Source organism: Propithecus coquereli, unplaced genomic scaffold (genome assembly GCF_000956105.1).
Source record: "Propithecus coquereli isolate 6110/MARCELLA unplaced genomic scaffold, Pcoq_1.0 Scaffold68, whole genome shotgun sequence".
NCBI classification, from domain to species: domain Eukaryota; kingdom Metazoa; phylum Chordata; class Mammalia; order Primates; family Indriidae; genus Propithecus; species Propithecus coquereli.
This window is the reverse complement of record NW_012152840.1, coordinates 5258635-5275317: the sequence shown is the minus strand read 5'-3', so window position 1 is coordinate 5275317 and position 16683 is coordinate 5258635. Positions and strand designations below refer to the sequence as shown.

General features: G+C 36.4%; 1 protein-coding gene across 1 annotated transcript in view; it reads right to left on the bottom strand.

Moving 5' to 3' along the window:
* LAMA2 (laminin, alpha 2) overlaps nt 1–16683 on the bottom strand; it is a 551451-nt gene that overhangs the window by 180085 nt on the left and 354683 nt on the right. The window contains exons 29-30 of the mRNA XM_012660792.1: nt 7383–7525; nt 4600–4698 (exon numbers count right to left, since the gene is read on the bottom strand). Coding sequence (XP_012516246.1) covers nt 4600–4698; nt 7383–7525 — 242 coding nt within the window. The remainder of the gene's footprint in view (nt 1–4599; nt 4699–7382; nt 7526–16683) is intronic.

Here is a 16683-nt window from a genome sequence, read left to right as displayed (position 1 = left end):
AGGAAATAAATCAAAATACATTGAAAGAGATATATGATTACATGATATCTGCTTAATATTTACATATTAATTAAAATATATCAAAATACATGTTAAATGTTAGCTCCCTACATTTAACTAGATTTCTCCATTAAAAAATGGGCACAAAATATAAAAGTACTCAAAGAAGAGAGGGCAGTTCCTACACCAGCTATGCAGTGTGAAACTTGCCATGTGTCTTAAAAAATTTAGAGACTATAATAAGTGACTAGTTAGCCTACAAAGTAGAGAAAAAGGAGCATCACAAAAATTGGCAATACCAATCAAAGTACTTTCCAGAGGAAAGGGAGTCAGCCTTAGGTAACTATAGAATCATGGTAGTTTAATCCTTGGCTGACATCAGAATTATCTGGGGAGGTCTTGAAAATTCTAGTGCTCTAACTATATCTCAGACCAACTGCATTATAACCTTTGCGTATGAGACCGGGCCAGGTAATTCCAATGTGCAGTCCTAGTATAAGGCACTGTCACTTCTAATTAGTCATGGGTAACAGAAAGTTATGGTCACTGCATTTCTCATATTCTGGTCCCACTTGTAGGATTATTCATGACTGTGAGATAGAGAGACTAGTGGTCTTAGCCTGATATTATTGGTTACTTAAGTCATCTACTCCTCTAGTTATGATTCCATGTGTATCAATTTGCCTTTTGATTATCATATAGCTGGACCACAGGGAAAGAGAGAATTGGATATGTTGACTTGAGTATTTGTGGTCTCCATGAAAGTTATATTTCCAATTATAAATATGACAGGGACAAAGTTAATTAATAAGAGTTTACATTTCCTTTCTATCCTCAATCCATCAAGGAGATCTTTGCTTTTTCAGAAGCCTTATTTTTAGGTCTTTTGTGTTACTGAATCTGAAGAATGGACAGATAAAAATGGCATGGGAGAAGGGGGAGAAAAGTAACTTTAGAGCAGAAAAATCTGTCAAACACTATCTCAGGCAGGTGATCAAGGTCAACATCCACAGTAATAAATCACATTGGTCACATGGATTCTTGATCTGATGTGATGAAAGTGGTATTTCACCTCTGTGGGTTTTTTTTCACAAAAACTCAAATTCCATTCTAATAATGAGAAAAACGTGAGGCAAACCCCAATTTGAGGGACAGCCTATGAAACACATGCATTTGTCAAAACTGTCAATGTCATCAAAAACATGCCTGAGTCGCTGTCACAGTCTAGAGGAGCCTAGGAGAACATGATGACTCAACGTAATGTGGTACCCTGAACAGGGTCCTGAAACAGAAAAAGGACGTTAAGTAAAAACCCAGGAAATCTGAATAAAGTATAGCTGTCAGTTAATGATAATGTATCCATATTAGCTCATCAGTTGTGACAGATGTGCTACGGTAACGTAAGATGTCAACAACAGGGGGCCACAGAGTATATGGGGACTCTGTACTATCTTTGCAACTCTTCTGAAATCTAAAACTACTCTAAAATAAAAAGGTTATTTAAAATATAGTATTGTAACTAACTCAAAATGGATTATAGACCTAAATGTAAAAATGTAAAACTACAAAGCTCATAGAAGTGAACACAGAATAAAATTTAGATGATCTTGGGTAGGACAATGACTTTTTTGGTACAACACCAAAGGCATAACCATGAAAAACATAATTGATAAGCTGGGCTTTGTTAAAATTAAAAACTTCTGCTCTGTGAAAGACACTCTCAAAAGAATGAAATGATAAGCCACAGAGTGGGAAAAAGTATTTACAGAAGACTTATCTGATAAAGGAATGTTATCCAAAATATAAAAAGAACTCTTAAAATTCAACAATAAGAAAACCAACTCAGTTAAAAAATAGAAAACACTTGAATAGACATCTTACCAAAGAAGATATACAGATGGCAAATAAACATACAGATGCTCAACATGATATGTCATTAGGGAATTGCAAATTAAAACAAAAAAGAAATACCATACACACTCACTAGAGTGGTCAAAATCCCAAACACTGACAACACCAAATGCTGGTGAAGATGTAGAGCAATGGGAACTCTCATTCATTGTTGGTGGGAATGCAAAATAGTATAGCCCATTTGGACGACATTTTGTCAATTTCTTTCAAAATTAGACACACTCTTACCAAAAAGTCTAGCAATTGTGCTGCTTGGTATTCACCCAAATGAGTTGAAAACTTATGTCCACACAAAAATCTGCACATAGATGTTTACAGCAGGTTCACTCATATTGCTAAAACTTGGAGGCAACCAAGATATCCTTTAGTAGGCAAATGGATAAACTATGATACATCTAGACAATGGATTTTATTCAGCACTGAAAAGAAATGAGCTATAAAGCTATAAAAAGACATGAAAGAACCTCAAGAATATATTACTAAGGGAAAGAAGTCAATATGAAAAAGCTATGTATTATATGATTCCAACTATATGACATTCTTGAAAAGGCAAAACTATAGAGATAGTAAAAAGATCAGTGGTTTCCAGGGGTTGGAGAGGATGAAGGGATGAATAGGTGGAGCACAGAGGATTTTCCAAGTAGTAAAACTTTTCTGTAAGATACTGTAATGGTGGGTACATGTCATAATACATTTGTCCAAACTCATACAATGTACAACACCAAGAGTGAACTCTAATGTAAACTATGGACTTAGGTGATGATAATGCATCAGTGTAGGTTCATTGTAATAAATGAATCACTATGGTGGGGGAGGTTGATAGTGAGTATGTGGGGGTAGGGTGGGAGTAGGGGGTATATGAGAATTCTGAACTTTTCACCCAATTTTGTTTTGAACCTTAAACTGCTCAAAAAAATAAAGTTTATTTAAGAAAACGTAGCATAAGAGAGTCTGCTGGAAAGATGAAAGGATGTAAGCTAAGACATAAAAAAAATCTGACACTCGTAACAAAATATTTCTTGTTTCTCTAGGCTCAGATCATTAGTCTATAATAAGCTCAATCAGGGTAAGGATTGTGTCAATTTTGCTTACACCTCTATGCCTAGTGTCTGTCGTAGTGCCTATGGGAGGCATTGATTTAATACTATGGGGAGACGCCAATCAGTATTAATTAAATGAATGAATGAATGAATAAATGAATGAAATGGCGCCTGTTTCATAGAATTTTTCTAATTACTTCTAACCTGATTAAATTGTCCCATTTTTATGTATTTCTCAAGACATTTCATATTCCTTTATTTTATTGCATGTTTTATTATATATTTGCAGGCAATTATCTCGTATTATCCTTCATACATGTAAACACTTACATACATACATACAAACACACATACACACACACATACACATACAACTGAAAGTTTCTTGAAGACAGATTGAGCTAATATTTAGCTCATTATATTTTTCATCTGCCAATGCTTAACTTGAGCTTTGTATGTTGTGACCATTCATATGAGCTTATTGAATCGAGTTTGTTCTGCTATGACCTGTTTAAAAACTCTTATTTAGTAGTAGTCATGTAACAAATACAAACTGTTAAATATTAATATAAGATAAATGTGCTCATTAATTTAATTCAATGTCTAAATACATTAGGCACGAAACTGTTTTGTATCCGTACATTGTATATTGCTGGTATGAGATTCTGGAAAGGTAACATCAGGGCTATTGTTTGGCATTATGTGCTCAGAAGCCTATTTGATTTCCCTGTGGAAATTTTCCTAAACCAACAGCAGGTTATTGTGAAGAACTGGGCCAGTGGAAATCTGGAGAGTAGGTTCTGCTTAAGTCCCCGAGTTTAGCAAATTGTGTGGCCATTGGTAATTCATTTTACTGTCATAGCCTGAGGCAGCTCTTCTCTAAAATACGAAATAGACTACATAACTCTAAGCACCTTCTTGCTCCAATATTTTTTATCATTTAAAGCTCTTAGATACTCAAACTACATCTCTACATTGCAGGCCAGTTTCCCCTTCATGCATTTTTCTGGCCACAAGATGGCAGGCTTTATGTTGTTTTCTTCATTCTCTAACAACAAAAAGAACTTTAACCCCCCTGCAGTTTTGAAAATTTAAAACTTCAAATTCCTTAAAAGTCTCATAAATGGAATATGGACTCTACATTCTGACTTTAAAAATGTCTTAAATGCTTTGAATTTTCACAATAAAGAAGATTTCTTCTTTTGTGTAGGAATACTAAATCAGTATACTAAATCAGGCTGTTTTTATACAAATGAAAAAAATCCCATGATGCAATCAAAGAGACCACAAGTATTTTCATTTGCTTTTCTTTTTCTTTACATAATCGAAGATAGTGCTTTTGGAATTCAGATTTGATAAAAACTTCACCATGGAGGCTACTGAGTAAAATTCTCAAAATGCACTGTCATTCTGGTATTTTTAGCCATTGTTCTTGATACTTCCTAAGTATCTCAACTTTTTTTTTTCCTTATGCAACTGGGTTCTACCACTTGGTTTGAAGCAGAAGTAGCAAGTCATAATACATCTATTTCATACAGCAAATTGGGACTTAGCAAGAGCAAGATTTGCATTTCAGAACTTTAAAGTAATTTTCCTTAATTTACATAATCTATCTGCTTTCCGAAGATTCCTGATTTTGCCAACTTACCCTGGTCAGAAGCTCATTCATCTCCATTACCAGAGTGTTCAGATTGCCCTCTGCCAGCTGAATGAGCCTCTCTGGGGCCCGCTGAGGTGAGAGCAAGTGCTGAAAAAGATTTCATTCCATATATATTTTAGTAAATGGTCTTGCAGTGATCATGGGGTTGAACATTTAACAGAACACATTTTTCCTATATCCTCAACTAACTTAGCCTTCTCACCTTGAAAGAAAAGAGAAAGAAACTATTTCAGTTGGGCACTTACATACTGAGTACCATGCCTCTCTAGGAGCCTAGAGAGCAGGGACACAGTTAAAGGAAGTGAGCAAAGAAGTTAGATAACTTGTTTACTAAGGCTTTATAATATCAAAACGGGATCCTAAGGACTCAGATATTAAATGAATCATGAAAGAAGAACACAAACACAGAATCAAGAAAGATTTGAATTTAAGGAAAATCAAGATCACGTGGATCAACACCCAGCCATAAGGGGTGTGTGGCTGAAACCCTTGGCTTAGATGATGTCCACAGATGGGAGCCTCATCCATAGGGCCCTCTGTACTTCACTGTCCATTGCTTAAGTATTATATTAGTTTTAAAATGTTTTATATCCAACTAAAATCTCTGCCTTCCTAGTTTAATTTCTTTTCTTTGTATTGACTTCATACACAAGGAAAATAACTGGTCTGCGCTCTTTTATTAAAACTCTGCACATCCCTGAATACCGGGACTGCAAGGGAAACTCAGATTCCTCTGTCTGGCTTTCAATGTTGTCTTTCACATCACCCTGTCCCACTGAAGTCTCCATCCTTATCTCTCACCAGCAGGTCTGAATTTTAATGTCTACCAGACAGGCCTAATTCACACATCTGCCTCTGGTGGCTCTCTTAAGCATGGCCGCCTTCTCCCTGTGTCCTCACATGGCAGAGAGATCTCCAAATACCATCACATTGGAGGCTAGGGTTTGCTGTTGTCTGAATGTTTGTGTCAACTCAATATTCATATTAAGATTCTAACCCTCAACATGATGATATTAGGAGGTGAGGCCTTTGGGAAGTGATTAAGTCATGAAGACAGGGATTAGTGCCCTTGTTAAAGAGACACCAGAGAGCTATCTATCCTCTTTCACCATGTAAGGACACAGCAAGAAGTCATCATCTATGAGGAACAGGCCCTCACTAGACACTGAACCTGCCAGTGCCTTAATCTTGGACTTCCCAGCCTCCAGAATTGTGAGAAATATATTTCTGTTGTTTATAAGCTAATCAGTTTATGGAATTTTTTTTTATAGCAGATAAAATAGACTAAGACAGGATGTCAACATATAAATTAGGGGGATATAAACATTCAGTCCAAGACAACTTTCCTACTTGGAGTTTCCGTAAAAATTATGTGTGATAATCCTGCCATCAGCATTATGGGATTCATCTTCTGGAAAATAGTGATAATAATACTTACCTTAAAGGCTATGGTGAAGGTTAAAGAATATATTCCCTAGAGAAGTATCTACCAAAGCCTAGTGAATAAATTTTAAATTTTTCACCCAGTCCTAACCAATACTTCTCTGCCTACTAAAATGGTTTCTACCCTTCAAGTTCCAACACGAATTATGCTCTCATCAATGTGCATTCCCTGGTTGCTTTGGATCTCATTGACTTCTCCCATCTTTGTACTCTATTGGACTTAAAATCTTTATAAAACATGTGGTAATTATGTATTTTTGCTAATTGCTTGATTATTGTTTAATGATTATTTTTAAACTACATAGAATATAAGCTCCCTGAGGGTAATGACGGCATTATAAGAGTCATTGAATCCCCCAGGAACCAAGTACAATGCTGGGGCATTCTATAATTTCTCAATCAATAGCTGACAATTGCCTGACAGTGTGTAAGTTGACACTTCTCATCTTTTTCCATCGGGTGAAACCACTCCAATTTCCTTAACATTTTCTCCTATCCTCTTAACTACCAAAAGCTTCAATAATGTTTTAATACAGTGTTTTTCATATTGGTGCTTGTTGAAGCACTTTCAAAGGTCTACCAGTTCTCTAGTATGAAATTCTGATTTGGTGTTTTCATTGTGACAGTAACCTCGAATATTAATGTAAGCATTTCTGGATCCCAGGCTAGGCACCTGAGAGATGAATACTGCCACCTGATCTCGGTGCCTACATCAGGGTGTATGTTTGATTATGTGGCAGACTGAGCACATAAGTCACGTGAACTTGTCAAGCGATGCCACAGGTCACTTCAAGACCCCTTGCAAGGGAATTTCTGGTTCAAATGTGGAAAGGTAGGACAACTGAGTTACCCCATGTCACCTGTTAGTGGAAGAACCCGTGTGGAAGTAGTCAGTATCCTATTCTTGTTGCAAGCAGCAACTCCTTTTCAGCCAAAATCATGTTACTTTATATTAATGTTTTTAATTTGAATTTTATTGGTTTTGTAGGCTTCTGTAAGGATTAATTTGTTTTGATTTTATAGAGCTGTAAGTATAAGAAGTTCATGCCTGATTTTATGTTTGTACATATTTAAGTAATATCATAAAACTGATTTAGGCCAAACACTGGGGGGAAGGGCGTACATGAAACTCTTTTCCCTTAATAGAAATCTGTATATTATAGTTCCTCAGTTTGAAAAACACTGGTTTAGAAAATCTCTGGACTTCTCTAATAGCTGTGTCTTTTGATTGGGGGCAGTGGAAAGAGCATTTACCAACTATGGCCCATACCCCTTGGGAAGCTTCTGTCACCTTGTCCTTGGCTCTTGCTGTTGCTGCACCAACCTACCTTTAGTTCCTGGGTCATATTTTCTAGGCCGTGCAGCATCCTATAAGGAGCAGGCAACGGGCCAGTGAGGTTGATGCTCATGGCTGTCTGCTCCAGGCGAGCCAAGTCACCGAGAAGAAGGCCTGTGCATTCATCTCCACAAACTGTGAAAGGGAAGCAACAGAGAATATTTACTTCTGCTAAACATCCCAGGCAGATGTTCAAAGATTTCAGCTATGAAATAGTTTATGGTCCAAGAATAATTCTGTGAAAGATGAAGCTACTCATCTCAGATAATTAATGCTGTCGAATGGATGACAGTTGAAAAAAGATGAGAACAACAAAAGAGCAGATATGCCTGTCGCCTAGGACCTGAAATACAGATGATGATATAAACCAAGAGACCAAAGAAGAGGAGCAAATAGATTTGGGGGGAGGAGTGTATTGCAGAAAGATTAAAGTTCTCCTTTAAGACTGTTGGGGTTCAGAAACTGACACCCCAAAATATGGTGCTTTGTACCTGCTGAACTGAAAAAGCAGCCTCAAGGTCCCTATGGCCTCCCCCGCGCCCTGCCATCTCTCCCAAAGCACGGGATAAAGTTGTTCTCTGAAGTTCCCTTATCTGCCTAAAGTCTGGACCTACCAAAGAAGAAAACAATTACCTCTAGTCACTTCTCTGAGTTTTCATTAGCTAACTACCTATAATATTTTCAATAATCAGAAAGAGGAACTATTTAAAATTGGTGGTAGTGGAGCAGGGATGGTGGTAGAATTGGTAGAGGGAAAAATGGGTTGTTGTCTCTTAATTATCAAATTAATCTCATAAATAGTAGTGCAATTTCTAAAATTAATATACATTGATTTTTTTGGATGATTTTAAAAATATACATATTTCAGTTTGAACTTTTTAGTTTTGCATTGCAGAGTAATGAGGTATATCTTCATGCTAAGCGCAGAAATGGACATATTTATCATATGCATTCGTGTATACTGTTATAATTTCTATCTTATATGCTGCAGATTGAGGTATCAAAACTATACACGTTAGAATAGAGGAAAATACATAACATGGAAAATACTGAGATTTGGGGCAGCTTTGGATCATGCCCAAAATTGGCAAGAATTCAATTAGTTCTCTAAATAGCACTCCCCTGAGCTGCTTAATGGAGAGAAAACCATTAACGAAGCTTGTAAACAAAGAGAAGGAATACGGAGGGCGATTTTTTGATAGGACAGCAGCTAGAGGTGAGTTACAATATCCTTTCACAGGGATTAAACTGCCCCAGCAGGGCTTTTAATAAGTCAGCTCCTTGCAGGTGACACCTGCAACCGTAGAGCATCATCTGCAGGGGCTTTGCCAGCTCCTGATGCTTTACAGGCTGAGTGAATAGAGGCTTTGGAGGCAGGAGCAGAAGTCTGTAACTAGAGCTGTACCTTTTACTCTTTACCAGAATGAAAGAGAATTTGCACTGCATGGAAACTAAGTAAAAGAAAGAGAGCACTTTGGCTTTATAACCTCATTTGATGCAAGCTTCAATAGACCTGTGTACATGAAACGATTACAGAAAGCACTTCATAGAACACAATTAAGTGCCAAATTGACCATGTCTAAACATCAAGATCCACAGACTGGTTCTTAGGGCCTCAGAATCACCTGTAGGACTTTCTGAGCTCACAGAGGGCTTGGCTATACAACCAGCGTTTCTGATTCAGGTGAATGAATCACCTGGTTTCTGATTCTCTGATTGAGAACGTGCTTTCCTAACAAGCTTCCAAGTGATACCGATACTGGGAGTCTGTGCACCACACTTTGAGTAACAACTGGATCAGCAGTATTGGCATCACCTGGAGCTTATCAGAAATGCATAATCTTGGGCTCTACCCCAGATCTAGGACATCAGAAGCTGCACTTTAGAAAGATTCCATGTGATCTATGCATGTTAAAGTCTGACAAGCACTGCTGTAGATCAGTGCTTCTCAACTTTGGCTACACATTAACATCATATGGGGATTTATAAAATACAGATGTCTGAGTCCTTCCCCTCACCATCTCCAGAAAATCTGATTTGATGGGTCCGTGGTAATGTCCAGGCATCATTATTTTTAAAAGATTCCAGAAGATTCTATCATGCAGGCAGGGACTAGAACGACTGGACCAGATGATAAACTGTAGGGATGCTCAATCCCCAAAAAAGCAAGGATTTGAAGGAGGTCATTTTGCTTGCTGTTTCCTCTACCTGGAACATTCTTCCTCCATCCTGACCCACCTTGCTCCTAGTCAAGTTCAGGCCAAGTGCTCCAGAGTTACTTCCTAGCTATCTTATTACTTTATTTATTCATATATTGTTTCTCTCTTACTAAGGAAAGGACCTTAAACATCTTGGTCACGGGGCCTAGGAAAGTACCTTGCACACAACAGACATTCAGTAAATATTTGTATGCTAATATCTTTGTGAAAGATGAGATGAAAAATATTTTGGACTAAGAATGGGAGAGGTTAATATTTGCACATGGCATGCACCCAGGTCCATGAGATGGTTAGATCAGGGAGGGAGAATGTTAGAAGGAGAGGAGAGGAGAGAAGGGGAGAGAGAGCAGGCAGGGTGTGCCAAACAGAAAACATCTGAATGTGAGGAGACAGAGAATCTCACAGAGGTGTGAGGAACAGGAGGACAGGATAAAAACAATGATTAGAGACAGAGAAAGCAAACTGCGTTGTGATTGGAGAGGCAAGAGGACTGTCTGTTATGATGCCTGCCTGGGGTAATTCAGATCTGACCCAGGAAAGAGATATTGGAATGGGGGGAGGGAGGGGAAGAAAACAGGTTTGGAATATTATGAGGAAAGAAACAACACAGATACTGACAAGATCAAAGAGATGCTCATTTCTGGGGGGAATTAAAAATGGTTACAACTTCTTTGCCACTCCTCCCATTAACAGATGGAGTCCCTTCCCCTTGAATCCGGGTTGGCTTTGTGACATAGTCTGACCAACAGAATGTGGCAGAGGGATATTTTGAGTTTTGCAGTTTCTGCTTTCACACTCCTGGAACCCTGCTGCCTTGAGAACATTCCCAGGCTAGCCTCCTTGAGGAATAGAGGTAACATGAGAGAGACAGAGAAGCGCAATTGGAGCCCCAACATGTGAATGAGGCCATCTGGGATCCTCAGACATGACAATAAAAGAACTGTCCAACTGAACCCAGTCTAAATTGCCACCCTACAGAATCATGAGGATATATATACTTGTTTTAAGCTACTAAATTTTGGAATGGCAGCAACAGAATAATTGACACACTTTCCCAAGCTCTGCAGGTGTGATTTAGAATGCAGATTCAGATCAGAGACTCTCAAGTTGCAATTCATACATTAAAAACAAGACAATTCTTAATTTTATTAAAAATTATGAAGAATATAAAGGTTTCTTTCCCACTGATCCCAAGTTCACCATCATTTAAAAAGTTCCATTCGACTTCTGGTGAAGATGTATTTTTGGCAGATGTTTTAAGGATGGAAGCAAGCAATTTGCTCTTTTTTCACTTTCAAGATGTTGAAATATACTTGATAATATGATATCTCACCATGCTTTCTAGGGCTGTGTGTCCCTTTGCTATCCCTTTCCCCAATTTATTTATAATGTGTAACTTACCTATTTCCAAGGAATTGAGTCAATTTGTTGATAATGGTATGGCTAGATGCTCCTTATTAGATGGTCCTAGAAATTACCAGGGAGAATCCCCACAGTTTTCTCAGTTTTTATTTCATGTAAGAATAAACCAGGGACTGGAATGCAGAACTAGATCTGATTTACTGTAATGTACTACAGAGTAAATTGGAGCACTAGAATGCCAAGAGGCATGATGAATACTGATTTTTTCTCTCATTTATTCTACCCCTGCCCATCTGTTTTGGTTCTTCATCTTCAGTTGTTAAAATGGAAATGTATTTAATTGCTCTGTCAAGGACTCATACATTCCATTTTATGTCTCTGTGTCCAAAGGTCTATTATTATCCCATGTCTCATCGTCTCTGTATTTGCTTTTTGGGGAACAAAGTCCAAACACATCTCCATAAGTGAAAGGTAAGTTTTATAGTATGCTCCAAGTAATATACTAACATCTGTCTGAATGGGTCAGAAAGACTTATGAAATATGACAGCCATGGGGATTTTTTCAAAGCTTCTGTACAAGTCTAGCTCATGAAGCTATAAGGTAAACACATGAGAAAATGTGCCCTTTGCATAATGGTTTGCTATTTTATTCTGACACAAAATATTTTACTTACATCACAAGCTACTTTTATTTGCCCTCAAAAAGTCTGAAGTGTCTGGCAACAAATACTGGAAATGGAATGCAAATTAAAACCAAATTTAATTCACTATAATAGGAAAGATCTGAAGAGTGTATAGAGATGGAATATTCACATTATGTAAACAACTGTTCTTTGATAAAGGTGCAATAACAGCTTAGTATAAATTAACACCTATCTTATAATCAGGCCAAAGAACCTCTCCAAACCACTCTCCTAATTCAGCAATATAGATAAGGTTACAAAGTGAGATCCTTGCAAAAATGCATGGGCGCAAAAGCAAATATTTCAAGACTATGATTATATTTTACATGACTAAATGTTTCCAAGGCTTTGCCTATAAAAGTGTCAGGATAAATTTGTGTTTAATATTAACAAATGCAGTACTAAATTCAGATCGTTATAGCTGGGCACATGTAAGGGGCAAATCATGCAGCCAATATTACAGATCTTTCTGTTAGTAATTAGTACAAAATATTGCATTTCTACCAGAGTCCCCCATGCATAATAACTACTGGCTACTGTCACAAAAAAATCACACACTGCATCCAAACCAAAGAAGCTGAAGCTGAAATGAGTACATTGAGTATTTTTGAAAAGGTCAAACCTACTAACCAATTTTAGAAAAAGATATATAAATTGTCTGCTCTAATCAAATAGGAAAATAGGGATAAAATGAGTAAATACACATTATTAAGAAAAGATAAAAATATGTGTTAATATGTATATTTTATATTAATTCTTCTAAATGAATGACATTGATGGTTCCTTGAAACTGAATTTTATATTTCTCTCTTTCCCTTATCTTCTTTAAGAAGAAACATTTAGATTATCATATATTTAGGGCTTATTTGAATTTATTCAGTTATTCTATATCATTTTTAAATAAATACCTTCTAAAATAAAAATTTGATTTCAGACTCATTAAGAAGGCTTTTTTCCCCTTGTTATTTCTTTGAATAGAAGGAACGGTATTCCGTAGATTTTAGCTGAGACTGATGAATTTGTTCACATACCACGTTGTTATATATGTAATATATATATAAATTAAATAAAACTATATATAATACATATGAAAAACAAGTTCAATATGGTTCAAGGATGGTGTAGCTTTTTAAAAGACAAATGGAAACTGAAAGCACTATAAATCATAATGAGATAATAGCTTTTATCTACACAATAGTCACTACATGGCAGGCAACGTATCGTGTTTTGCCATCATCATCTCACCTAATGTTCGCAGCAATTCTGTGAGGTGAGTACCATTAGTATCCTCGTTTTACAGATGAGAAAAATAGTCAGGGTGTTTATGAATCTATAAATAATACATGTGAAGAACTTAAAGAGAAGAGAAATGTAAGGTGGTTAGAAAAGTGGTTTTCAGTGACTTGAAGAGCCTAGAATTAGAGACAATTATAGAAAATAAGAATTCAGCCTAATTTAAAGAAAATATTTCATCAGAAACTGATGAGCACACAAAACATCAAAAAATGGCCACATAACAATGATGATAATAATGGCTGGAATTTATTGTGCATCTATTATGTTTAGATACGTCACATACATGAATATAGTTATTTAATTTCCCTTTTGCAGATGATGAAATGAGGTTCAGAAAAGTTAACTAATCTAACGCCACACGACTTCTATGTGGCAAACTAGGATTCAAACCTTCATAATAGCATGCTTCCTTGCTGGGGATGCCACAGAAAAAGAGGTTAGACTACCTCACATGTAAGACTTCTTCCAACTTTAAGATCATGCAATTCTATTTTTCTTCAACGTCAGTGAACCTCCTGGGCCTAGCAGGTGAAAATTGTAATCAAAGTGAGTTTAGTTTACTCTTAAAGCTTGATTGAAAATAAAGGCAATAGTGATCAGGCATCTGTAAGTGACAATTAAACTGTGCAACTCTTTAATTTACCAATGGAACAGCCTTCTCATTGTGACATATGAATGATTGAGGCTGATCCAGACAACTAGAAAAATTATTTAGGATCAGAATGACAGTTGTGTTCCATACACGGCTAGCCTGGACCAGTACCAAGAAGGTTGACAAGAAGAAACTCAAATTTCCTTTACTAACAAAATATGAGTAGAAAGTATAAACATGGTGAATAGAAGTTTCTTTTATAGATTGCCCAACACCTGAATGTGAACATGTCACAGCTTAGAGTTCTAGAAAACTACAGCAGACATTCTGGCCTTTGAATAAGAACTTGCTTGGGGACTAAGTGAGGGCAGAAAGAGGACTTTAGGATGGAAGCTCATCACATGTACTACAAGTAAAGTCACAGATCAATAAACAGAGTCTAGAGATCAATTGATGTTTTTCCAACATCTTTTAGAATAGAAAGTCCTACTTTCTTTTTGGTGATAACCATATTCTACTATTTTGTTCCTGTCCCCAGATACAGTGAGCAATAACTGTTATTAGTAATCATCTTTGATTGTAAGTGTACAACAACGTTCTAGTAATAATATATAAGGGCCTTTGCATTACAGTGATAAGATCTTTGGCAGCAACAGGCTATTAAAAACTATAATTTTGATCATATTTCTTCAGATTAGTGTCAAGGTAGGATAAAACTTCGTGTTTAAGGTTTCACCAAGGTGGCTGGAACATGCATACTTTATAGAGTAAGGTGAGTTACCACACTTAGCTAGGCTTCCCTTGGCCTGCCAGTAAAAAACCGTACTTTGTAATCACTTTTTCAACATTGGCAAGCAAAGCATTCTGTTATATGTTATATTTTAAATAAATTGTGACTATAAATAATAAATGCTGATATATCCCAAATACCTCATATGCAGTGATTAAAAGTAGCCAACATCAATTTGATATTTATAAAATGTTATTTCAGGCACTTTTTATGGAGTAATATCTTGCCAACAGCTACTAATTTTAATTTCTGTTCTCCAGGAGAGTAATATATTTTACTATGCCACTCATAATCCGTTTTGAACATCACATGAGTTATTCTCTGTTAACTCTGAGTTAACATAAAATAGGACATGGATAAATCCAAGTTTTGCGTTTCATTATACAAAACTTTACTATTAATGGCTTTCTTGCTCATTCTCAAATTTCAGAAGGGCAGGAAGTTGTTCTCGTTTTATGAAATGTAAATTATGAATGAGGGTTGAAAGAGGAGAATGGATTTGTATTAACCTAATTTACTAGAAATCCTGATTTGGGAAATAAGTAAAATATCTATTCAGAACTCACCAATATATATAAGGGGGGAAAACCCCCATTGTAGAGCAGTCCCAAATAATTCCTAAATAGAAACAAACAAAAAGGTTGTGAAATAAGTGTGAGCACCCAGCTAGTGCATCTTTTCTCCAGTATAGAAGACAATCTCTACTTGACAATTTCCGATGAATAATAATTTATCACAAACATGATAATGCTTTAAATTTTAGAGGAGAGAGTCTCAATGATTAGCAGAAAAAATATGTCTTTATATGTATTAAAAATTTTTCGTTTTGTATTTTAGCTCATTTTATCTTTATTTTTCATTGAGGCAGAATGGGCTCTAAACACAGAATTAAATTAATAAAGGACTGAACTTACTAATGTTGAGTATATTGGGTAAACTATGTTCACTTTCTGTGTTTTGCATCATAGCCAGCATAGATAGAGGTTAAGAAAATAAGATTTGCAAGACAGATCTTGCTTCAAATTATAGCTCTTCTGAAAAGTCATTGTGGGCCTTGAGAAAGTGACTTAGCCCACCTAAATTCAGTTTTCTTATCATGCAGTGGAGATAATAAGGAACATGGGTGGTGCCAGAATTAAAAGAACCACATATAAAGTACTCAAATAGTATCTGGCAAATGGTAAGCTCTCAGTCAAGGTGGCCCTTTAAAAAAATTACTGTTATGATAAACCCATGCATGGTGGAAGGGACTTTAGGGAATGCCAAGAATCTGAAGGTAGATATATTGCTTAGTCACGTCCAGGCACTGCATCTGCTTGGTGGAGCTGGTAACCTTGTTGGGACTGAATTGACTAACTATGGGAGACTCTGGTGTCTAAATATTTCCTAATATGGAAACAGATTATTTGTGATAGTAATGTAAACCCCATATACAAAGGCCTGTTGTCCAGCAAGAAATTCCATTTTGGATCCAGTAAAATCCTAGCTTGCTCACTGGCAATTGTCTGCGGCGGCTACAAGTCTCTTTTCAGGGACTTTGGTGGTCAAGAGAAACTCTCCCATAATTCTTACATTTGCTTTATGTTGCCTGATCTCTTCAGCAGAATTTTATAACCTTTGGTAAATAACAGCTTAATCTAAATGTATAGTGAGTGTATAGATTCTTTCCACCAATACGCAGCTTACCTGAGATAATGCAATGATCACACCTAGGTCATTGATTATGCATTTTAAAAAATATACAAATGCATAAAGGGAGCCAATTTAAATTGTGTTTCCTAGAGAATTAACTAAAGAGAGAAAAATTAACTATTGTATAATACATGTTACTATCTGAGTATTTACGTATCTAAGAGGAGAAAGCTTATTTTCTGTAGTCAGCACCATGTTAACAACCAGCGCCGCAGATATTTCTCTTACTACATACACATTCCCTTGTCAAGCCAGGCTACCTCCCTTATTCTCACTCCTGGGCCTTATACAATTCCACCATGATCACCTGTGATAAAACGGGTCCCACAGATCAAACATGCCAGGTGAATCCATTTTGCCCTAATTTAGCTTAAGGATACAGAAATATATATCAAAAAGAATTGAGAATTAAGTCAGAGTTATGTCCTCACTGTGACCTGTTTTGTTATCTGATTTAAAAACTAGGAGTAGAAACTGAGTCCTGGGAAAGACCAATATCGTAGAATCATGGCATATTTTTCCATAAACAGAGAAATTTTAAAAGAAGAGAAGAAGAAAAATCTAAAGATGCTTTGTGTAACAATTCCTGGAGTTAACTTAATGAAGAGTGAAGAGAAAACATCCCCAGAAGTGGAAATCGCTAAAGCTTTAGAGCAGTA